The 15,136-nt window shown below is 41.4% G+C and overlaps 1 protein-coding gene and 1 non-coding gene across 3 annotated transcripts in view; both read left to right on the forward strand.

Annotated features, from left to right (window-relative positions):
- The first annotated feature begins 258 nt into the window (after positions 1 to 258).
- The window catches only part of pdia6 (protein disulfide isomerase family A, member 6), a 28,426-nt gene continuing 13,548 nt past the window's right edge, over positions 259 to 15,136 (forward strand). The window contains exons 1-8 of one of the 2 annotated variants that reach the window (XM_028796860.2): positions 259 to 397; positions 1,452 to 1,599; positions 1,715 to 1,772; positions 2,935 to 3,061; positions 4,748 to 4,854; positions 7,309 to 7,433; positions 12,612 to 12,726; positions 13,587 to 13,727. In XM_028796860.2, the coding sequence (XP_028652693.1) occupies positions 349 to 397; positions 1,452 to 1,599; positions 1,715 to 1,772; positions 2,935 to 3,061; positions 4,748 to 4,854; positions 7,309 to 7,433; positions 12,612 to 12,726; positions 13,587 to 13,727 (870 nt within the window). In that variant the 5' untranslated portion in view covers positions 259 to 348. The remainder of the gene's footprint in view (positions 398 to 1,451; positions 1,600 to 1,714; positions 1,773 to 2,934; positions 3,062 to 4,747; positions 4,855 to 7,308; positions 7,434 to 12,611; positions 12,727 to 13,586; positions 13,728 to 15,136) is intronic. The other variant, XM_028796861.2, reaches the window with a different exon arrangement.
- Positions 13,883 to 13,954, forward strand: trnav-uac (transfer RNA valine (anticodon UAC)). Its single transcript has one exon. It is a non-coding gene; the product is annotated as a tRNA-Val (tRNA).

A 15,136-nucleotide genomic window follows, 5' to 3' on the forward strand; every position in this document is an offset into this window, starting at 1 on the left:
TCATTTACTGCTTAATTTTTTTTAACAAGATATGCTGTGGAGCTGAATTCAGACTTTCCTGGTGTAGAATCTGTTGTCTGCACACGTGCTTGGGAGAATCGTGAAATTCGTTCTCTCTATTGGATACACTTTACTAGCCACGCCCCGTGCTTCCACTTTGTACAGGAACGCTCTGTCTCCGCCCCCGAAGAAAAATTCTCAGACCACACGTCGGCTTCTGATTGGCCACATCACTTTATCAAATCCAGCTAGCCAATCAGCGGCCGACACGGAGGGATTTTCTCTGTCTTTGCCTGTCTACTTGTGTCTGTGAGCTTGGTGTTTCCGCTTTAGTGAAGATTTGGGCATATGATAGGGTTGCGGATGATGGAAACCTCAAAAATGCAATATTTCATAGGTAAGAGATCCAGCTTTTGAAGATGTGGATACATTTTTTTTTTTAATTCTCTTGTATGGTTTATGTTCACTTGCATCAAAGATGATGGAAATATGATTTGATTAAATTGTCGGTGTGGCCTGTTCTGGGGTTCATCAGCTGCTATTATGTGCTTTGAAGTGTGCAAGGGTATTCAACGTGCAAGTTCTGTGGAAATTTTCTTTGTTAAATGTCAGCTATTTAGTAATAGTGGAGGCTGTGACTTTGCTTATAACTGACGTGTCCATGACACATTTCAAAGAAAAAACGAGGATTTTCTTGCTTCCAAACCCATTCATTTATGCAGAACGTTTTAAAGTAAACATTGTCTTCTTGGTACGTGGAGAAAACTGTATTTTTTTCTTCTTTTGCCGTAACACGTCAGTTTTCTTAAGTGTAAAACTTTAAATTCCTATGTTAAGGACCCGCCCACCTTTTACTTTTTGTTGCCTTCAAACGTGCATCCCTTTAATTGCCCCCTACTATCATTACTTGGCAACCGTTATTTTTTAAGTTGTCTTGGGCTATGATGTTAGTTGTTTTGGATATTTTATGAGGAAGTGCCTACAGTGAAAGGTGCCTTATAAAACCTTTGGTGTCTAACGCCACCATAAAAAATAGTAATGAATTTTTCTTTAACAGCAGCTTCAATGATGCTCGTAATACTCGTGTATGGCCAAAGAAGTATTGATAAGATCTGCTAATTACAGTGTTGCTTATCACTGGAAAATAGCTTAAATATGTGTAGGGCAATGTGCCAAATTAGTACAAGGTGAATCAAAATGTTATGGTCCCTTATTGTGAGATTTGACTTCTCGGGTATCATCTTTATTCCTGTTACATTTAAATTTGTGGAGCAATTTGCATTTCCATTACAAAAGCAAACTATTACTTTGGGTTACCTTAAAGTTAAACATGAGCATCATCAAAATATCATGAACATCACCCCGACATCCTTTTGTATTACATAGATAAACAGAGTGAATTGTTTTTGTTTGCTTCTTGTTCGGTAACAATTTTTTTAATTGCATTGTAGGTTTAAGTTGTGTGACACACTTGCTGTTTATGACGGTGAATGGCTTTTACACATCCAGTGATGACGTTATTGAACTCAGTCCCTCAAACTTCAATAGAGAAGTAATACAGAGTGACAACTTATGGTTGATAGAATTTTATGCTCCTTGGTGAGTGAAAGACAGTACATTCAATCTAATTCTATAGATGTTGTTTAGTTGGTGAAGCAAGTTTTTAACTTGAAAATCTGATGTGCCCGCTCCCCTTTCATTGCCTCTCGTGTAGGTGTGGTCACTGTCAAAGACTTACGCCGGACTGGAAAAAGGCAGCTACAGCTTTAAAAGTAAGAGTGTAATTTTTTAAGTTACTTTGATTGTTTTGTGCAACTCTAGGCAATTTAGTCGGTTTCTTTTTATAATTAAGTACAATTAAAACTGAGTTTTAGAAATGCGTTAAAACAGTTTGTAATTCATTTGAGCTTTGCCACTTAAACATGTCATTTAGTTTTCAAATCTCTTAAGTTTATACCTCTGTATAAGACAAAATAAAGTTGAAGATTTTGATTATTATAAGCGTCTCTGTTCATAAAGAAGAAATAGCAATCACTTGAGGAACTTTTATATTTGGCCACATCACCCACTTTCAAAAGCATGGAAGAAGAAATGATGATTTCCTATATTCACTTAATTCTCCTTTTTCCCCAAATGAGCAGAAAGAAATGCAAACATACCATATAATTGTCATAATAGATGTGAATTTTCTAGCATATTATAAAGAGCGAGGAGACGCTGAAAGGAAACTTTTGTCTAATGTGGTGTGTATTTTTTTTTTTTTTTAAATGTATATATTTGATAATATAGCATCTTACCCACTGCCAGCCCAATGGATTCTCTGCCCATTCAAAAGTAGCTCACTGTCCTTTGATGGACTGCTCACTATTGCTGTGCAAGTTGGGATTCATGTGACTTTGTCAGGCTTGCAGGTTTCACTGGCTCCCCTGCATCTGGCTCTGAAACTGCTCATTTACATGTTGGAATGCCAGCTCGTACTGTTAGTGACTCAGGGCCCAGGCTAATGCAACTTAACAGCGCTGTTACAGTATATGTAAAAGATGTGAAAATATTATAGGCATTATGATTATGTAAAAAAATAGCTATGCAACCACTACATAACTGCCAAACACGAAATGTATTGTAGAAATCTAGTCGCCTACAGTTATGGCCCTTTTAACCATTTTGACCACTTATTTCATTTACCTTTGTTGGGATTAGACATCTTTATAACATTAGGCAAAACAATTAAAAAGCAATTCAATTAATGTTTTGAAAACAATCATTCCATTGTAACTGTGTAATTTTAACTCTTGTCAGATTCAGCTACTTTCCTACAAGATTTGGATCTTTAAGAGGTGATCTGCATTTAGAAATGTTATTAAGCAAATACATTCACTTGGGAGTTCACTTCTACAATAATAAAAAGATGAATTCATTTGTTGAATTTAACAGGGTGTTGTAAAAGTTGGTGCAGTGAATGCAGATGAACACAAAAGTTTGGGTGCTCAGTATGGTATTAAAGGCTTTCCAACCATTAAAGTCTTTGGTCTTAACAAAAACAGTCCTGAAGATTATCAAGGTATGTTATTTGTCTTTCTTAGAACATTTCCGGTAATGTTGAAATTCTTACAGTGCATCCGGAAAGTATTCACAGCGCATCACCTTTTGCACATTTTGTTATGTTACAGCCTTATTCCAAAATGGATTAAATTCATTTTTTTCCTCAGAATTCTACACACAACACCCCATAATGACAATGTGAAAAAAGTTTGCTTGAGGTTTTTGCAAATTTATTAAAAATAAAAAAAACTGAGAAATCACATGTACATAAGTATTCACAGCCTTTGCTCAATACTTTGTCGATGCACCTTTGGCAGCAATTACAGCCTCAAGTCTTTTTGAATATGATGCCACAAGCTTGGCACACCTGTCCTTGGCCAGTTTTGCCCATTCCTCTTTGCAGCACCTCTCAAGCTTCATCAGGTTGGATGGGAAGCGTCGGTGCACAGCCATTTTAAGATCTCTCCAGAGATGTTCAATTGGATTTAAGTCTGGGCTCTGGCTGAGCCACTCAAGGACATTCACAGAGTTGTCGAAGCCACTCCTTTGATATCTTGGCTGTGTGCTTAGGGTCGTTGTCCTGCTGAAAGATGAACTGTCACCCCAGTCTGAGGTCAAGAGCGCTCTGGAGCAGGTTTTCATCCAGGATGTCTCTGTACATTGCTGCAGTCATCTTTCCCTTTATTCTGACTAGTCTCCCAGTCCCTGCCACTGAAAAACATCCCCACAGCATGATGCTGCCACCACCATGCTTCACTGTAGGGATGGTATTGGCCTGGTGATGAGCGGTGCTTGGTTTCCTCCAAACGTGACACCTGGCATTCACACCAAAGAGTTCAATCTTTGTCTCATCAGACCAGAGAATTTTGTTTCTCATGGTCTTCGAGTCCTACAGGTGCCTTTTTGCAAACTCCAGGCGGGCTGCCATGTGCCTTTTACTAAGGAGTGGCTTCCATTTGGCCACTCTACCATACAGGCCTGATGGGTGGATTGCTGCAGAGATGGTTGTCCTTCTGGAAGGTTCTCCTCTCTCCACAGAGGACCTCTGGAGCTCTGACAGAGTGACCATCGGGTTCTTGGTCACCTCCCTGACTAAGGCCCTTCTCCCCCGATCGCACAGTTTAGATGGCCAGCCAGCTCTAGAAAGAGTCCTGGTGGTTTCTAACTTCTTCCACTTACGGATGATGGTGGCCACTGTGCTCTTTGGGACCTTCAAAGCAGCAGTAATTTTTCTGTAAACTTCCCCAGATTAGACAATTCCTTTGACTTCATGCTTGGTTTGTGCTCTGACATGAACTGTCAACTGTGGGACCTTATATAGACAGGTGTGTGCCTTTCCAAATCCTGTCCAATCAACTGAATTTACCACAGGTGGACTCCAATTAAGCTGCAGAAACATCTCAAGGATGATCAGGGGAAACGGGATGCACCTGAGCTCAATTTTGAGCTTCATGGCAAAGGCTGTGAATATTTATGTACATGTGCTCTCTCAATTTTTTTATTTTTAATAAATTTGCAAAAACCAAGTAAATTTTTTCACGTTGTCATTATGGGGTGTTGTGTGTAGAATTCTGAGGAAAAAAATGAATTTAATCCATTTTGGAATAAGGCTGTAACATAACAAAATGTGGAAAAAGTGATGCGCTGTGAATACTTTCCGGATGCACTGTATAAAGCATTCTAATGGGGTTTGTTTACTTAAAAGGTGCTAGGACAAGCCAAGCAATTGTTGATTCAGCTCTCAATTCCCTGAGGTCTATGGTCAAGAGTAGACTTGATGGGAAAAGCAGTGGTTCAGATCATGGCAGACAGGTATGGTAAATTTTGATGAATTTTAAAGTTGATTGTTAAAATGGCTTTGGTGTTAAACTTCCTGCTTATGTTGTTAAATCTATAACGTGTACTGAACAGCAGTAAATCAGATGTATTGGTGCATCTCTTAACACTAGAATTACCAGAGTCTACGAAAAAACTCGTAGATCCAGCCCACCTTAAAACCGTTCTCACCTCTCTTTTGTCTTCTAAATGTGCCGATTAAGAGGAGCAGCAAGCAGCCGGCTATTCCATCCCCCACCGTCGCAGAACGTTCACTAAGTTTTCCCAGCTCATGCCTTGTTTGATTATCTGGGAGTGACTGAACTGCTGGAGTTTTAGAATAGAAATAATAGATCATTATTTGGAATACATGCATTTCATGCGTGTTCCGTTTCTACAGTAATCTGTGTAAACACATTGCTAAAACAAACTTTTTCATATTTTAGTAATAAATGTTACAAAATGTAGGCATAAACTATAGAATCTGTGAAGCCTGAAGTCCAAACATCAAATAAACACTTTTACAAAAGGTTCAAGGATGATACAACAGCTTCCGTGGCTTAACCCTACGGTTTGCTGACTTGGAGCACCGCTGCCTTACTGTGCCACAGAGACGCGAGTTCGATTCCCAGCTTTGAAGAAAGTGTTTTTTTTTTCCTCAAACGGACATTGAATTTATAAATTGGTATGCACTGTAAATCGTTAACTTTAAAATGTCAATCGCGGTTATTTCTGTTGATTAATTCATGCTTTTTTACTTAGAGTCAGAACAGGAGCTTTTTCAGCTTATTCAGCTTCTGATCTGACTCAAACAGCGCCAGTATAACTTCACACCCGATCTGACGCTGTTCGTTTTCAAATAATATTGCATTACTTCGACGATGTTTTCTGATTGGTTCTATTCGTGTCATAAAATGATTTCTTCAAAACATCACATATATTTGTCTCTTTCTTTTTTTAAAATGTGCGTTGTAGCACTCAGCAACTGGCCACCTGCATGTTCTTGCGCACACTGAATAAGACAGCGCTATATGCAATCATCAGATTCAAATATTAACAGTTATATAGCACAGAATGGAAATCGGCAGTTCTTAGCTTTCCACCACGCAAGCTGTCATATCAACCGCCTACTGTAACTTGCTTTCTTTTTTTTTCGGTTATAGTCTTGAATAAAAGTGCACTTGTTTTATTATACTTTTACATCAACATATGTTCCTGTGTTTGAGCTACATGGGCATACTTAAAAAATACACGTATAATGCAACAAAGTGCATGCAGACACTTCAGTTCGCAAGCATTGGTACGACAATGCAGCCACAAGTACACTGCAGAGCTTTAGCGCGTCTTTATGTGAAAACAACAGTATCAGATGGGGAGTGTCTGATGATTGCATATAGCGCTGAACTTACTGCTCTTTACTATGCTTTCCTCTGCATGTCCTGGAGTACAAAAGAAACAGCATACAGCAACACGTGGGGACTGGCAAGATTGTGGGGGAAAAAAAACACGAGGTCGTATGTATTGTGATACACTGCAGAACTATAGCGCGTCTTTATGTGAAAACAGCAGTGTCAGGTGGGGGGCGGTAGGGATGGATCCTGAACGCGACTGAGACAATGAAAAGTGAATTAAAAAAAATAAAGCTAACCTTTACAAATATCATAAATTACACCGGCTGTTACAGACTGAAATCAAATGTATCTTTTTATTCTAAAATAGTGAAAATAAGAACACTTCTCAAAAGGGAGTTGTGCAGGATCGAACTCATGACCTTCTGATTCCCAGTCAGCGACTGATACCGTTGCGCCACGGAAGCAGTGATAGCTAATGAGTGTCAATGTCTCATACTAAGGCGGGTTTTTTTGGCGGTGGCTTTTTTTTTTTTGTACCTTTTGTGAAAGTGTTTCTTTGATATTTGGACTTCAGGCTTCATACATTATATAGTTTATGCCTACATTTTGTCATTTGCTACTAGAATATATAAAACGTTTCTGTTTTTACAATGTGTTTACACAGATTACTGTAGAAATGCAACACACATGAAATGCGTGTGTTTCAAATAACAATCTATTATTTCTACTCTAAAACTCCACTTCACTCCCAGATAATCAATCAAGGCCTGAGCTGGGAAAAGCTCGTTTACGTTCTAAGTCGTTGGGGGGATGGAATAGCCGGCTTCTGGCAGCATGTCTTTATCAGTACATTTAGATGACAAAAGACGCTGGCGGAGAGGTGAGAAAGGTTTTAAGAAGCGATTTAAGGTGGGCCGGATCTACGAGTTTTTTCGTAGGCTCTGGTAATTCTAGTGTTAAGGAGAAATTCAACAAAGAATGTATAAAATGTATTTCAGGTTAACATAAAATATAGATTCTTTTTAATACTTTCTAAAGATTTTCTATGTAAAATGTTTGATTGATCAGAAGATAATGGATTTTTTCCCCTCCTCACCAGCAGAGCAGTGGAAGTAAAAAGGACGTTGTTGAGCTCACAGATGATAACTTTGACAAAAATGTGTTGGACAGTGATGCTATCTGGATGGTGGAATTCTTTGCACCTTGGTGTGGCCATTGTAAAAAGTATGTATTGCTTGGGGGTGTTTTTGTGTACGTGAATGGATTGTTGCCGTGGGAGTTATGTTTCAGATTGTTTATATTGGCTTGATGTATTGTTGTGGAAAATTAGAAAATGTACTAATTGGAGCTAACAAAATGGTTCATTGTACCATGTTTTTACAGTGAGTAGGTAGTGTAGCAGCAGAAACAAACGCATGGACCTCCTAGCTGCTCTTAACCAAATTTCTTGTTACTGCTTCCTATTTTGACATGTCCAGAAATGTCCTTTGTAGACAGGTGGGCATAGGAAATGTGAAAAAAAAAAAAAAATCTTTTTTAGAATGATGCAAGGCTCCAGCACTTTGACTGGACCATTCCCTGCCCTTTTTTGGGTGATATTAATGCAGATCTCCAATTCAGAATCCTGAATTCCAATTTTAAACCATGTAAACTGCATTACAGTGTATTCTTGGTAAATTTGTTATTCCCGTTGTACTCACTGGCTATAAACATGACAGATGTAGCACTCTGTTAAGATAATGTTCAATTCACTGATCGTGGGTTTCACGTAGCACCCATTAATAAATATTGCTTTAAAAATGAGTTTAGGATTTAAACAGTCAAAATAATGTGAACTGTGATGCTAAATCAGTTTAGGTGGAAATCCACCTAGAGCCTTTTTTAGCAGCATCAGGTATGAGACCACATTTATTCTCGCTAAGCTAATTTAGAATTGCTACTCTGAGTATACACTTTATATATTGAACTTAGTGTCACACATTAACAAGGCTAGAAGTCAAATTCATGGTCTCTGAATTTGTAAAGCAAAAATGCCTACTGTAGTGATATCCGCCTCCCAAACATGTATTTTCCTGTTAAATAATGTGAATTATATTTCAATTAGTGAGCCTTTATTGAGGGCATAATGTCCCAGAGGTTCTTAATTGGATTTAGGTCCGAGGAACGTACAGGCTAGTCAATGGCATCCATGCCTTCATCAACCAGGAACTGCCTACACACGTTGGTTACATGAGACCAAGCATTTGCCTGCATCAGAAGGAACCCAGAGCTCACTGCACTAGAGTAAAGTCTGACAATGGCTCGGAGGATTTCATCCTGTTACTTAACAGCAGTCAGGGTACAGTAGCCTAGCATGTGGAGGTCTGTTTGAAGGTATGACTCCCCAGCCTATCACTGACCCATTGCCAAACTGGTCATGGTGGATGATGTTGAAGTCTGCAAAACATTCACTATGGCGTCTACAGACTCTTTCACGTCTATCATGTGCTTGGTATGAGCCAGCTGAAGGTCATTTTGTAAGGCTATGGCAGTCAGTATTCCTCTTATCCCTCCTTGTGCAAAGGAGCAGATACCAGTCCTGCCACTAGGTTGATGCCATCCTAATGCCCTGTTCAGCTCTCGTCATGTAATGGCCTGTCTCCTAGTATCTCCTCTGTGCTTTTGAGACCTTCTTGTGATGACACTTATGGATGTGCCATCCTGGATGACCTGCATTACCTGTGCAACCTGAATTGGCTGAAGGTGGTTCTTCCTGTTGTCTCCACTTTCTTTTGCAACAAAGCAGGTGAAGTTAAGTTGATTCACAATTGCTTATGTTTCCTCACTGGACAGATTGATATCCCTGAGGTTTAACCGACTTGATGTTAGAATGATAAAGTGTTTCCTTAATTTTTCTGAGCAGTATATTATAACAGTCTCCAAATATGAGCATGTGCAGTTTTTTGCTGTATTTTGCTCTATTAATTGAATTTGCGTAATTTGTGCAGATGAGAATGATTGACAGAATGATTGAACCCCTGTTCATTGGGATTTACCCCGGTAGACGAAAGGGTAGTCTCCCTCCGCCTTCGGGTGGGGGGACGGGTCCTAACTGTTTGTGCGTATGCACCGAACAGCAGTTCGGAGTACCCACCCTTTTTGGAGTCCCTGGAGGGGGTGCTAGAGGGCATACCTTCTGGGGACTCCCTCGTTCTGCTGGGAGACTTCAATGCTCAACGTGGGCAATGACCGTGAGACCTGGAAGGGCGTGATTGGGAGGAATGGCCCCCCTGATGTGAACCCGAGCGGTGTTTTGTTACTAGACTTCTGTGCTCGTCACGGATTGTCCATAACGAACACCATGTTCAAGCATAGGGGTGTTCATATGTGCTCTTGGCACCAGGACACCCTAGGCCTCCGTTCGATGATCGACTTTGTGGTCGTGTCGTCGAACTTGCGGCCACATGTCTTGGACATTCGGGTGAAGAGAGGGGCGGAGCTGTCAACTGATCACCACCTGGTGGTGAGTTGGCTTCGATAGTGGGGGAGGATGCCGGTCAGGCCTGGTAGGCCCAAACGTGTTGTGAGCGTCTGCTGGGAATGTCTGGCAGAGCCCCCTGTCAGAAGTAGCTTCAACTCCCACCTCCGGCAGAACTTCTACTACATCCTGAGGGAGGTGGGGGACATTGAGTCCGAATGGGCCATGTTCCGTGCCTCTATTGTTGAGGCAGCTGACCGGAGCTGTGGCCGTAAGGTGATCGGTGCCTGTCGTGGCGGCAATCCCCGAACCCGCTGGTGGACACCGGCGGTGAGGGATGCCGTCAAGCTGAAGAAGGAGTCCTACAGGACCCTTTTGTCGTGTGAGACTCTGGAGGCAGCTGATAGGTACCGGCAGGCCAAGCGGAATGCGGCTTTGGTGGTTGCTGAGGCAAAAACTCGGGCGTGGGAGGAGTTTGGGGAGGCCATGGAGAACGACTTTCAGACGGCTTCGAGGAGATTCTGGTCCACCGTCCGGCGTCTCAGTTGGGGGAAGCAGTGCAGTGTCAACACTGTATATGGTGGTGATGGTGCGCTGCTGACCTCGACTCGGGACGTTGTGGGTCGGTGGGGGGAGTACTTCGAAGACCTCCTCAATCCCACTAACATGCCTTCCAATGAGGAAGCAGAGCCTGGGGACTCAGAGGTGGGCTCCCCCGTCTCTGGGACTGAGGTCACCGAGGTGGTCAAAAAACTCCTTGGTGACAGGGCCCCGGGGGTGGATGAGATACGCCCGGAGTTCCTCAAGGCTCTGGATGTTGTAGGACTGTCTTGGTTGACAAGCATCTGCAACATCGCATGGACATCAGGGACAGTGCCTCTGGATTGGCAGACCGGGGTGTTGGTCCCGCTCTTTAAGAAAGGGGACCGGAGGGTGTGTTCCAACTACAGAGGGATCGCACTCCTCGGCCTCCCTGGAAAAGTCTATTCAGGGGTCCTGGAGAGGAGGGTCCGTCGGATAGTTGAGCCTCGGACTCAGGAGAAACAGTGTGGTTTTTGTCCTGGTCGCAGAACAGTGGACCAGCTCTACACCCTTAGCAGTGTCCTGGAGGGTGCATGGCAGTTTGCCCAACCAGCCTACATGTGTTTTGTGGACTTGGAAAAGGCATTTGACCGTGTCCCTCGGGGAATCCTTTGGGGGGGTACTCCGAGAGTATGGGGTACCGGACCCCCTGATAAGGGCTGTTCGGTCCCTGTACGATCGGTGCCAGAGCTTGGTCCACATTGCCGGCAGTAAGTCGAACCTGTTTCCAGTGAGAGTTGGACTCCGCCAGGGCTGCCCTTTGCCACCGATTCTGTTCCTAACTTTTATGGACAGAATTTCTAGGCGAAGCCAGGGTGTTGAGGGGGTCCGGTTTGGTGGACTCAGGATTGGGTCACTGCTTTTTGCAGATGATGTTGTCCTGTTTGCTTCATTAGGCCGTGATCTTCAGCTCTCTCTGGAACGGTTCGCAACCAAGTTTGAAGCGGCAGGGATGGGAATCGGCACCTCCAAATCCGAGACCATGGTCCTCAGCCGAAAAAGGGTGGAGTGCCCTCTCAGGGTTGGTAGCGAGATCCTGCCCCAAGTGGAGGAGTTCAAGTATCTCGGGGTCTTGTTCACGAGTGAGGGAAGAATAGAGCGTGAGATCGACGGGCGGATCGGTGCGGCGTCCGCAGTGATGCGGGCTCTGCATCGGTCTGTCGTGGTCAAATTTACCAGTCGATCTATGTTCCTACCCTCACCTATGGTCATGAGCTATGGGTAGTGACCGAAAGAACAAGATCGCGATTACAAGCGGCTGAAATCAGTTTCCTCCTCAGGGTGTCTAGGCTTTCCCTTAAAGATAGGGTGAGAAGCTCAGTCATCCGGGAGGGGCTCAGAGTAGAGCCGCTGCTCCTCCGCATCGAGAGGAGTCAGGTGAGGTGGCTCGGGCATCTGATCAGGATGCCTCCTGGACGCCTCCCTGGTGAGGTGTTCCGGGCACGTCCAACCAGGAGGAGGCCCTGGGGAAGACCCAGGACACGCTGGAGGGACTATGTCTCTCGGCTGGCCTGGGAACGCCTTGGGATTCTCCCGGAAGAGCTAGAAGAAGTGGCCGGGGAGAGGGAAGTCTGGGCATCTCTGCTCAAGCTGCTGCCCCCGCGACCCGACTTCGGATAAGCGGAAGAGGATGGATGGATGGATGGAGAATGATTGACAAAGAAGTAACTGTGTGTTTTGCTTATTTTAGCTTAGGGATATACAGAGCAGAATATACTCTCTTTCAGTCTGAATATAGAATGTTTACTGATATAGCAGGGTCTGTTCTACAGGATATTAATATCCTAGGAGTACAGCAAAATCTGAAAATGAAAGTGTTTTTTCCTTCCCCTAATTGTAATAGGTAAGGAAAAGTGAGTGTTAGTGAGTTTAAGTATTGCTGTGTGTGTGTCTGTAATAGCAGGGATAGGCAGAAACAGCAGCCAAAGATTGTGCCAGAAAAGAACGGGTTGCTGAATAACCTTTTTTTTTGTCTGCCTATAGATATTGTTGCTGTATAGCTGGCAGGTGTTTTTAACCAGCATGATGTACAAATTAGTCCATTGTACATAGTTTAGCAAGCTCCATTTTACAAAATGTACCTAAATTTCTGCACTCCAAGCCAACCTGCCGAGAACACTGTTGACTAATAATAAATTGAAATGTTTCATCAACTTTTATTAAAATTTTTACAAGAGTAGCCAATCATTCATGATACATGGACAGCTTCCGTTGTGCTGTGGGTACAACTGCCGACTTACAATTCAGAGGTTGTGAGTTCAAAACCAGCTCCCCCACAAATTTACCATTTAAGCGGCGTGAGCATGGGAAAGGCGCTGTATAAATGAAGTAGTATTATTACATGACTTTTTTTTTTGTTTAAGCCTTGAGCCTGAGTGGGCAGCTGCTGCATCTGATGTAAAAGAACAAACAAAAGGCAAAGTGAAGTTGGCTGCCGTAGATGCTACTGTCCATCAAGAGTTGGCTAGCAGATATGGGGTAGGTTTTTATAATTTTTTTAATTTTATTTAAATGTTCAACTTCTTTCTTACCATTGCCATTATTTCTAACCCACTGTTGGTCTTATGCTGGTTCTTATGTTAGAATGTGTAGTAAAGTTTTGATTTTGTTCATTTCTCATTTCAAGTGTATGTTTTCCTCCAAGCAAATTTAAATAATTTTAAGTTCATATGCACAAAGTTTGTAAAATAGGATTAGACTGAAGAATATTTAATTTTACGTATGAAAAATAATTTTTCTTGTTGGGAAGGAGCTAAAAATCTATATTGACTTTGCAGTTAAAACTGATCGTGGCATCCTAATCAATCTTAGTTATTGGTAGGACCTTTAGGAATTCAGAAAACCAGTTACAATAAATTGACCTGATTTTTTTGGATAAATTACTTCACGATGTAGTCGGTGAAAATTAAACTTTTTTAGGGAGAAAATGAAAAGGCTAAGCATGATGTGAACCTATGTTTTTATGTAACCATGACTGAGTTACACTTGTTCTTGCTGGAAAAATTATATATTTTTAACAACAATATTTTGGAATGAGACATCTGTCAAACTGTATATAGTTGATGATACCGATTTTTAACTATTCTCTAACCTAACCGTTGCCAAGCTTAATATAATTGGTTGCGTAATTTTTTTAGCATCTGATTCAATCTGGCATTTCCTATTATTACTCTGAACATAATTTGTAAAACCCTATTGAAGATTTCTGCATATTCTTTCAAAAAATGTAACTTGGCACCCATGGGAAAAACCCTTTTGTCTGTGTTGTTGCCATGTTATTGGTGTGAAACTTTCTGAGCAATGTTGAAATGTTAACAATGGCCAAAACATTATTCCAGATCCGAGGATTTCCTACAATTAAAATCTTTCGTAAAGGTGAAGAACCAGAAGATTATAATGGTGGAAGGACCCGGTCTGACATTGTGGCTTCTGCTCTTGATCTCTTCTCTGAGAATGCACCACCACCAGAACTGCTAGAGGTATGCTGTAGACAAGCTGTTTCACTATTGAAAGTGTAGGTTTGTGTGGTGTGCTTTTTTTTTTTTTGTTTGTTTTTTTATATAAATTATATAAACAAATTCAGGTTTGCTAACTTCATGCCCAATCAATTTAATGATAAATCAGTAGTAAGATTGGGGATGTAGCTCAGTGGTAGAGCGCATGCTTTACATGTATGAGGCCCCGGGTTCAATCCCCGACATCTCCAAACTTCTTTTAGGGCGGAGTGGTGGCTCTGAGGCAAAGGATCTGCGCTGGTATCCCGAAGGCTGCCGGTTCGAATCCCGGTCACTGCCAAAAAGAGATCCTACTCTGCTGGGCCCTTGAGCAAGACCCTTAACCTGTAAATTGCTCCAGGGGCGCTGTACAATGGCTGACCCTGCGCTCTGACCCCATGGGGTATGCAAAAACTACCAAATTCCTAATACAAGTAATTGCATAATGCGAAATAAAGAAAAAAAAAAAAAAAAAAAAAAGCAAGCATTTTAAAGTATTCCAGATTAGGAAGTTGCCAGTGAATACTATATAGTGTCTTTTTCCACTCACATCTATAAAATTTATCTAAGTTGAAGAAGAGACTTTTCACGCAGAACGTCAAATGTGCTGCAAAATTTAAATAGAAATTCCTTTTAAAAATTTGGTGAACTCAGGGTGTGTTGTATTCCAACATCCTTATTTTGAAGAGCGTAGTAATATAGAGGGGCAACACTCCCCATCAGTGGGTGATCAGCGGATGGAGGAAAATTTTTCATTTTATAGTTTTAACACTTTGGCTGATGGTTTTTTTCAGTTGGATTTAATATTAATATTTAGTACAAATACTATAAAAAATATAAATTTTTAATACACGCATACAATTTTTATAAAGATCTTAAGTCATTACTTACTACTCAACCCCCCCATATTTATGTAATGTCTGTCATTTAAGCCAACTCCTTGCATATGCAGTCTCCCACATATAGACTGAAGTAGGAATAGAATCCATTTGGCTAGAGGCTCGTCTATTAAACAGCCTCTTCAAATATCTAAACTTGAAGGAAGTGGCATATTAAAAAAATGGATAGATTTTTAAAGATTATTGTTGTGCATGTAATCTTAACGTCATCTCTATCATAGATGCACATAAACTACAAAAAACTGCTGAAAGTTTCTGCTGTGATTTTAGAAGAGGAAAATGATTTCAGTTTACCTTGTTGTTTTTAGAATGGTTTTATTTTGTTTACATTTTTATGTAACTTTCATCCCCAATCTAAAAGCATGTTTGACCAAGTGTTCAGTCTGATTGGGCCTAGTAAGTGTGAATGTGGATATGTCTGTGATAGACTGGTATCCTCGCAAGTATTTTTGTGTGGTAACGTATAAGGTAAAATCCTTTATATTTGTGTTTTCA

The sequence above is a fragment of the Erpetoichthys calabaricus genome, chromosome 3, assembly GCF_900747795.2.
Source record: "Erpetoichthys calabaricus chromosome 3, fErpCal1.3, whole genome shotgun sequence".
NCBI lineage: Eukaryota > Metazoa > Chordata > Cladistia > Polypteriformes > Polypteridae > Erpetoichthys > Erpetoichthys calabaricus.